This window comes from Triticum aestivum, chromosome 7B (assembly GCF_018294505.1).
Source record: "Triticum aestivum cultivar Chinese Spring chromosome 7B, IWGSC CS RefSeq v2.1, whole genome shotgun sequence".
In the NCBI taxonomy this organism is placed as follows: Eukaryota; Viridiplantae; Streptophyta; class Magnoliopsida; order Poales; family Poaceae; genus Triticum; species Triticum aestivum.
In genome coordinates, this window is record NC_057813.1 from 57,297,074 (window position 1) to 57,305,955 (window position 8,882).

The 8,882-nt window shown below is 47.4% G+C and overlaps 1 protein-coding gene across 1 annotated transcript; it reads right to left on the reverse strand.

Moving 5' to 3' along the window:
• Positions 1 to 2,655: 2,655 nt before the first annotated feature.
• Positions 2,656 to 5,218, reverse strand: LOC123159895 (uncharacterized). The gene has a single exon (XM_044577703.1). The coding sequence runs from the start codon at positions 5,179 to 5,181 to the stop codon at positions 2,863 to 2,865; it is 2,319 nt and encodes a 772-aa protein (XP_044433638.1). The 5' UTR covers positions 5,182 to 5,218; the 3' UTR covers positions 2,656 to 2,862.
• Positions 5,219 to 8,882: the final 3,664 nt, after the last annotated feature.

Here is an 8,882-nt window from a genome sequence, read left to right on the forward strand (position 1 = left end):
TTGTGGATTTATACATTGACAATCTACATCAATTATGACTTTCAGGTAAAGAGGCAGAAAATTTTGGATGCCAAGAGGTGCAAGCCGGGTGATGCAGAGAAAAAGGTGTCAGCGGTCAAGCTAACGGCGGATTGAGGATTTCAAGCGCAAGAAGCGCGAGGGAAAGAATGCCAAGTACGTGCAACCACCTAAGGACCACATCCATGTCTTATTCGAAATGATTATTAAGGAAATGGTGCAGAGTGACCGATGCACACTGCTAGACCAGTCATTACTGAAAATTGTACCACCAGGGGAGATTACAAAACTCCTTTGCGGGCTATGTAAGTAGCATTCTGTTTTACCTTTGCCTTTTGCTTCAGGTAAATAACAATGAGCTCTTTCGTTTCCTGATAATCAAGCCAACAATTGTTGGCATTTTCATTTTGATATGCTGATCAACAACATTTATTGTTCAGATGCTATTGTTTGGTTGTTTCATTTCCATGTACACGGACCCAAATCATACAATAGATTTCATGTAATTCCTATGTTTTGTCATGTTCCGCATAATTTGGATACTTCTAAAGTTTAAACTCTGTTTGCGAAGGTTCGTTATTTTTGTATGATCAGACCGATGATGAATGATTTGGATGTATAATCGATCTTGATATTGTTTGTACCTGCTACAATTTTCGGCGTCATTCTATCGAATTTATCCATGTGAAACCAAAAACCCTTACTTCCGCAAAAAAGAAAAACCCCTTACAACTAGGAATAGAGTGGTATGGAAAAGAAGGTTTGGAATGCTTTTACTATGTAATTGGTCATCAATTTCTGTCTAATTTCTTTTTTCAGTTGGAAAATTCTGACCAGTTAAATAAACTATCAGTCTTTATGAAATAGCACATCAGTTTCCACCTAATCAGTGATGCCTCATTTTTGTTTCTCTGTTCAGATTAGAGTAATGTGTTTTATTTATGAGGTTGATGCAAGAAAGATATGTGCGCAATACGTAATGGTCGACTTCAAAAGTGATATGAAGGTTCTCACTAGAAAATCTGAAATTATAAGGTTGCAGATGCACATCATGACATACAGCCTCAAATTAGGTATAGACATATTATGCTACAAATCATCTTTGTTTATAAATTTCCCATTTGCTATTTCTACGCATAGTGGGGAAGAGGAGCTAATTGCAGTATACTAAAATCATTCTTTGCTGCCAAAGTTCGTGCCCCACAGCTGGACATTATCACCTCTTTCTAAGGAAATCAATTGATCACTTACCCATGTATATTTGTTATCCTTATAATTTGGGTTATTTGGAATCAATTACAACAAGGATGGCATATTCTTCTAGGCGATCAGGTTTTTTTCACAGGACACGGCGCCAATGGAAAATTTTTGTGGATGCTGAAGATGCTTGTTATTTTTCTATTCCGGGGGCTTCCTGATGATCTTTGCTGCCATTCATCGTAAAATTCCAACTATTCATGCTACTGCATATAATTTTCTTTCTAGCTATAGCTCTTTTCATCATTACTCCCTCCGTTCCTTTATATAAGGTGTATTTGTTTTTTAATAAAATTCCACAATGTAAGGTGCATTTGTTCTAAATCCTCATAATTTCCTTTTTATCTCTGGAGAAAGAGGAAAGTATATCTCTCCGCCTGATTTCCCGTATCTCTTCTTGTTTCAGAAGAAGGAAACTATTTCTCTCTCGATTGCATTATCTCTTACTATCCTGGACTCACTGATTTACTTGGCACTAACCAACAAATTTGTCAAGGTTAATTTTCTCCTAACGCCTCTATAATTATATGCTTTGGTTACCGTGCTGAAAATAATACACCTTACGTAAAGGAACGGAGGGGGTATTATGCAAAATCTGGACCTAATCAGGAAAGGGCGCATTTAACTAAAATAAGTAGTTTTTCTGTGCAATTTCCTAACTTTCCTCTAATGATGTGACAAAATAAACTGTAAAAGAAAAAACCATTTACTTTGGGTGCATCATGTTCTTTCTTTCTTCAATTGCAAAACCATTCAAATTCACTACTTACATTACTACCTAATATGGGGTAAGTTTATACAAATTAAACCTTCATGCCTCATATCTTGATATATTTAGAAAATAGTATCATTTTATCATAAATATAGATGGACGCATACTGTTGAGTAATATATTGTTATGATTATACAAATGTGTGGCCATATATTTATAAAATCTCCTATCATTTTGTTGTAAAAATAGATGGCCGCGGCAACACGCGCCATCAAGGATCTAGTTTTCTCTATATCTTGTGCGTATTCTAGAAAGCCAACCTTACTCTCCACTTTTCTTTTATTTTTGTGGGGTAACCTCTTATTCTCCACTTTGGCTAGAAAGAAATCCGGAATAGATGGTGGCTATATTTGAATATCTAATTAAAGAGCCTGTTGAAGTTTTTTTTACCACAATTTTATAAATTAGGAAGGATATAAAAACTCTTTTCAAATTGTTCTAATATCAGAGGTATAATATACTCCCAAATTGTAGGTTGTTTTAGCTTTTGTAGATGCATAGATGCTTGCATATGTACGTAGGCATACATTATATTTAGCTGCATACAAACATCTATGAATCTAGAAAAGTCAAAAACGACCTACAATTTGGAACGGAGGGAGTAGAAATGGTACATGCAGCAGTAGACACCAGAATCGCACAAAGACAACAAATGAACCAAACTGAATCAGACTCAGGGGCTGAGCCTATTAAGCCGCGGGCGAACGCCCACGCAAGGAATGCAACAAACAAACCGGGCAATAGTTGCATCGGCTAGAAATTAAACAAACAAACAGTAGAACTGATACACAAAATCATGGCATCGACGATCCAATTCAAGCATCTGGACGGGGGATTTCCAAACCAGGTAGTTGTGGGCGTCGATCAGGGTGTTGGTTCCTCGGCGCCGATCCCTCCGGAATCTGTGGTTCCTCGTCGTCTCCCTGCAGCATCTGAAGCTTGTCGGCCAGGGTCCTGGCACCCTTGAGCGAGAGGACGAGCCAGACGTAGGAGAGGAACTCGCCACCTTCACCCAAGCTCTTAGCGTGCAGGTAGCCCCTGCACATGCTGGCGGAGTAGAAGAGCATGCCCAGCCACACCCGGTACATCACCCTCCAGCGCGTGGACGGCGGTTCAAGTTTCATCAGCTCCTTTGCGAGACTGCATGCCTTGGGGACGTGGAACAAAGATTTTATTGCCTCCTTGTCCTCAGCTTCATTATCGATGCCGATGGGCACCTGCATGTGGAAGCGTTCCCCTTCCGGCCCGTGGTCGATGATATTGGTCAGGTCGTCTTTGCTGAGCGGCTCGCCGCTGTTACCTACCATGGCGCGGTCCAAGAAGAACTCGAATTCATCCTTGGCTTCACTGACCAGGTGCTGCCTGCTGCCGGTGAGCAGCATGTCCGGGTGGAAATTCAGCAGCCGAGCCATGTAGCTGGATATTGCTTCCGTGCACTTGATGCGAAGCCAGTGCGAGTCTTCCTCGCCGTCGGCAGGAGGAGTACCTTCCATGCGGTAGCAGAGGTCGGTGGCGATGTGCCAGACGAGGACGCTCCTGTCGAACGACCCGCGGAGGGCGCCCCGTACCTTGGGGCCGCACACCTTCTGCAGCTCCTCACTTAGAGCCCAGTTGGCCGCTCCCGTCGGGCTGCTCTGCCTCTGTTGCATTATCTCGGCACCTGCCCCAGCATCCTCCACCGGCAGCTCAGCGGCGCCTGATTCGTCTGGCACCGTGAAGACCCTGTAATTGGCGAGGTCGCGGCCCTGTGCATCCACCAGATCCGCAAGGACCATCTCCGACACATTCTTGTACAATGTGTAGTCTTGGCCGCCGCCTTCGCACTTGCAGTAGTCGAAGTACTCTTCCTTGCAGCCCATGCCGGTGGCGCACTTGACCAGCCGCCCAATGTCCTTGTGCCTCCGCCGGAGAACCGCGTCCACGAGGTTGTAGCCTGGTACCGTCTCGCACAACGCCGGGACACTCTTTGCAGACATCGCCCGGTACAGTAGCTGGCGGATGAAGACCGCAAAAACATCCAGCGCGGCGGTGAGGCACAGGAGGATGTATGTGATCTTCACGTCCGTGCGGTTGTACCCGTCCTTGCCGCTCCTCGCAAACAGCGTGAGGGCGGCGATGTGCAGGATGGGCACCACCAGCACATGGTAAACCAGGTACTTGCGAGTGAATACCAAATTAGCTCTGGTATATATGAGCCCAAACGCACCACGCAGCCAGCGTTTGAGTTCCTTCTCCGCCTTGGTGCTCAGAGGCCGAAGAACGTCTCGCACATTTCGAGCTCTGCCTCGTTGCACAAGGTCATCGGCAGCAGCTGAGAGCGACATGTCCGAGAGCACCATATAGACTTTATCACCGTCCGACAAGCCCACATTGTCCTCCTCACCCGCCGCCAGCTCCGCCGGCTGCTTCTTGGTCGCCGACTCGGTGAAGGAGAAGCAGTTGTGCCAACCCACACCTGCAAGCAGGCTACTCTTGTCGCCGGACTTGGTGGTGGAGCAGTTGTACCAATCGGAGAACAAGAGATCGTCCAAGTACACCGCCAATCTTGTGCGCTTCTGTGTTCCTTGTATCGTCGCCGACACCGACGCCAGTCTATTAATGCTGGCTTTCTTGAGGGCCCATGGCTTCTCACTGAAACTGACGACCCCAATGATGAAGAGCAGGACCGCTGATGCCAATAGCTTCCAGTCGCCGGGGTTAGGCCACGACTTGTAGAAGGCGTACATGGCAACCGCGACCTGGGACACTAGGGTCACGGTGTGCCTTGTCCACAGCTCGTTGTCTTCGATGGTGTACGCAGTCAGCTCCTCCTGCCCGCCGAGGTGGATGAGCAGGACAGGAGCCCATAGGACCTCCAGGATCTTGGCCTTGTTGTGTGCAATGCCATCGCAGCTGCTGCTGCTGCTGCTGGTCGCCCTGGCGTGACGGTTGAAGAGGGTGGCCAGCGCATAGATGGCCACAGCATCGCTGCTAATGTATGCAAGCCATATGCATAGCCTGAAGGAGCGCCGGACGGTGTACTTGCGCATGGGGGCAGCCACCATTAGAAACCATTGAATGCCCAGGCTGCCGAGGACGAGGATGCGCAGCTGCCACCTGTCCCACCATCCCACGGCACTCCACACATCGAACATTCTCTCTCTCTCTCTCTCTCTCTCTCTCTCTCTCTCTGTGTGTGTGTGTGTGTGTGGTGTGTGTGTGTGTGTGTTTCGGCAAGCAAGGACACAGGGTCTAGTAGTCGCAATGGTTGCGGCTTCCGCTGACGATTAGTAGTACTATTAACTTATTAGTGCATGTCGGATTAACTTGTTCGGATGTTCGATATCGATGCACATCTAGGAACCCTTCAGCTTTACTAAACGCATCCACTTTAGTTGTGATGTTCTATAGTAGTAGCATTTAAAATTCAAGTTCTAGCTACCATTCTGATTGGGCGCCAATCAAAGGCACAAAGGAAAAGAAGGAAAAGAAAAAGAAGAAAAAACTAAAAAGACAAAGTCGACAGGCTAGCTGTATTTGCAGCTTTTTTACTATCCCAAGCCTCTAACCTTTGCGTGTCCGTGATGATATTCCAGAGTCTCACGTGTTAGGGCAGACGCCATGCAGGCAGGTATAGCCTCTAGTGGTCTTAGTCAGAAGTTAGCTGTCGGCTGTCGCGTAGATAAAACATGGCGAGTAAAATTCACCTATGGTCTTTAAGGCTATGTAAAGGTGTCGTCTAGGTTTCCAGGGTCCTAAAATGCTTTTTTTCAATTAGTCCCTGAAATTATAACATGTCTTATATGTCCAAGTCTAAACATGCGTTTACCTGACCCGTTATACATAAAATCTACTCCCTCTGTTCCTAAATATTTGTCTTTTTAGAGATTTCAACAAATGACTACATATGAATGTATATAGACATATTTTAGAGTGTAGATTCACTCATTCTGCTCCATATGTAGTCACTTATTGAAATAACTAGAAAGACAAATATTTAGAAATGGAGGGAGTAATAGATGGAATCCACATGTCAGGGGCAAGGCTCCACCTTAAAAAACGTATTTTTTTTCATACAATCTTCGATGCAGATAAATTTTTATATGAAAAATGTAGCTCTCGTTGATATCTGTACCTTTATAGTTTTGAGTTTTTTCATTTGAGAACATTAATTAAGATGTTAAAAATTAATATCAAGTTCCAGCAGCATATAAATCGTGTAACAGGACTTGACGCCTTACAGAAAACCATATCCTTCTAGTATTATGTCGCATAAAAATACTTTGCATATGAAAATTGTAGTTATAGATAATATCTGCAAATTCTTAGTTTTGAGTTTTATCATTTTGAGGGGTGAGGAAGAAAGACAGCGATGCCTCCAAAAAGGTCCACGACGCCTACAGGCGTCACCATTGTTTGTCATAGGCCCAAGACCAAGACAGGGTTTTCAGCCAAGCTTCCGAACGCCACCTCAACAACCCACACCGGTGTTGGCAAGAGCACCAAACCAAGGCCAATCCGTCGATGAAGAGACGTAGAGCGGGCAGCCGCACCTTGCGGAGGCCACCGGCGGCCAAAACAGCAGCAGCCATGTCAGATCGCGCCTCCGAGACTATGGAGCGAGCGGGTGGAGTCTCTGGAGGTCTGTGAGCTCTCTTTACCTGCGTTGGACTTTGAGGGCCCGGGCGTGGAGGATTCTGGTGCGGAGGGGGGGTCCGGAGATAGTGGTCTCGCCTCCCTCGGATAATGTTGAGACGGCTGAGCTGCAAGTGGTGGTTCCGAGCTTAGCTGGGGGTTCGAGTCAGGTGGCCTCGACGCACCCTTATCTTCTTGCTACGATCGGGGCTTCCGGGACGGAGGAGGTACCTTCGGGAGGGGGGTCGGGGCAGGTGGCCTCGGCGCCCTCCTCACCTTTCGCTGGGCCGGTACTGCAGGTGGCAGGTCCGGTCGTTGGAGGAGGCTTGGGGCAGGTGGCCTCGAGGCCCTCTTCGCCTTCTGCGCCTAGGGGGATCGCCCTGTTGGAAATATGCCCTAGAGGCAATAATAAAAGCATTATTATTATATTTCCTTGTTCATGATAATTGTCTTTTATTCATGCTATAATTGTATTATCCGGAAATCGTAATACACGTGTGAATACATAGACCATAACATGTCCCTAGTGAGCCTCTAGTTGACTAGCTCGTTGGTCAACAGATAGTCATGGTTTCCTGACTATGGACATTAGATGTCATTGACAACGGGATCACATCATTAGGAGAATGATGTGATGGACAAGACCCAATCCTAAGCATAGCACAAGATCGTGTAGTTCGTTTTGCTAGAGCTTTTTCAATGTCAAGTATCTCTTCCTTAGACCATGAGATCGTGTAACTCCCGGATACCGTAGGATTGCTTTGGGTGTACCAAACGTCACAACGTAACTGGGTGACTATAAAGGTGCACTACAGGTATCTCCGAAAGTGTCTTTTGGGTTGACACGGATCGAGACTGGGATTTGTCACTCCGTATGACGGAGAGGTATCTCTGGGCCCACTCGGTAATGCATCATCATAATGAGCTCAAAGTGACCAAGTGTTTGGTCACGGGATCATGCATTACGGTACGAGTAAAGTGACTTGCCGGTAACGAGACTGAACGAGGTATTGGGATACCGACGATCGAGTCTCGGGCTTGTAACGTACCGATTGACAAAGGGAATAGTATACGGGGTTGCTTGAATCCTCGACATCGTGGTTCATCCGATGACATCATCGAGGAGCATGTGGGAGCCAACAAGGGTATCCAGATCCCACTATTGGTTATTGACCTGAGAGCCGTCTCGGTCATGTCTGCATGTCTCCTAAACCCGTAGGGTCTACACACTTAAGGTTCGGTGACGCTAGGGTTATTAGGAAGACTTGTATGTGAATACCGAATGTTGTTCGGAGTCCCGGATGAGATCCCTGACATCACGAGGAGTTCCGGAAGGGTCCGGAGGTAAAGATTTATATATGGGAAGCTGTCATACGGACACCGGAAGGTTTCGGGGGCATATCGGTATTGTACCGGGGCCACCGGAAGGTTTCCGGGGGTCCACCGGGAGGGGCCACCCCTCCCGGGGGGCCACATGGACTGTGTGGGGCAGGAGCCAGCCCCTGGAGGGCTGGGCGTGCCCCCCCTTGGGCCCATGCGCCTAGGGTTGCGGGGAACCCTAGAGGGGGCGCTCCCCTTTGCTTGGGGGGCAAGTCCCCCCTCCCTGGCTGCCGCCCCCCTCTAGATCCCATCTAGAGGGGCCGGGCCCCCTTGCCCCTTCCCCTATAAATAGAGGGGTGAGGGGAGGGCTGATTACCTAAGCCAAGGCGCAGCCCCTCCCCTCCCCAACACCTCTCCTCCTCCGTACGTGCTTGGCGAAGCCCTGTCGGAGTACTGCTGCACCAACAACACCACGCCGTCATGCTGCCGTTGGAGCTGTCTTCCTCAACCTCTCCTTCCTCCTTGCTGGATCAAGACGGAGGAGATGTCGCCCGTACCGTACGTGTGTTGAACGCGGAGGTGCTGTCCGTTCAGCACTTGGTCATCGGTGATCTGAATCACGGCGAGTACGACTCCATCATCACCATCCCCTTGAACGCTTCCGCACTTGATCTACAAGTGGTATGTAGATGCAAACTCACTCCCTTGACTCGTTGCTTAGATGAACTCATAGATGGATCTTGGTGAAACCGTAGGAAAATTTTAATTTCCTGCAACGTTCCCCAACAGTGGTATCAGAGCTAGGTCTATGCGTAGTTCTCTATTGCACGAGTAGAACACAATTTTGTTGTGGGCGTAGATCTTGTCAACTTGCTTGCCGCTACTAGTCTTATCTTGCTTC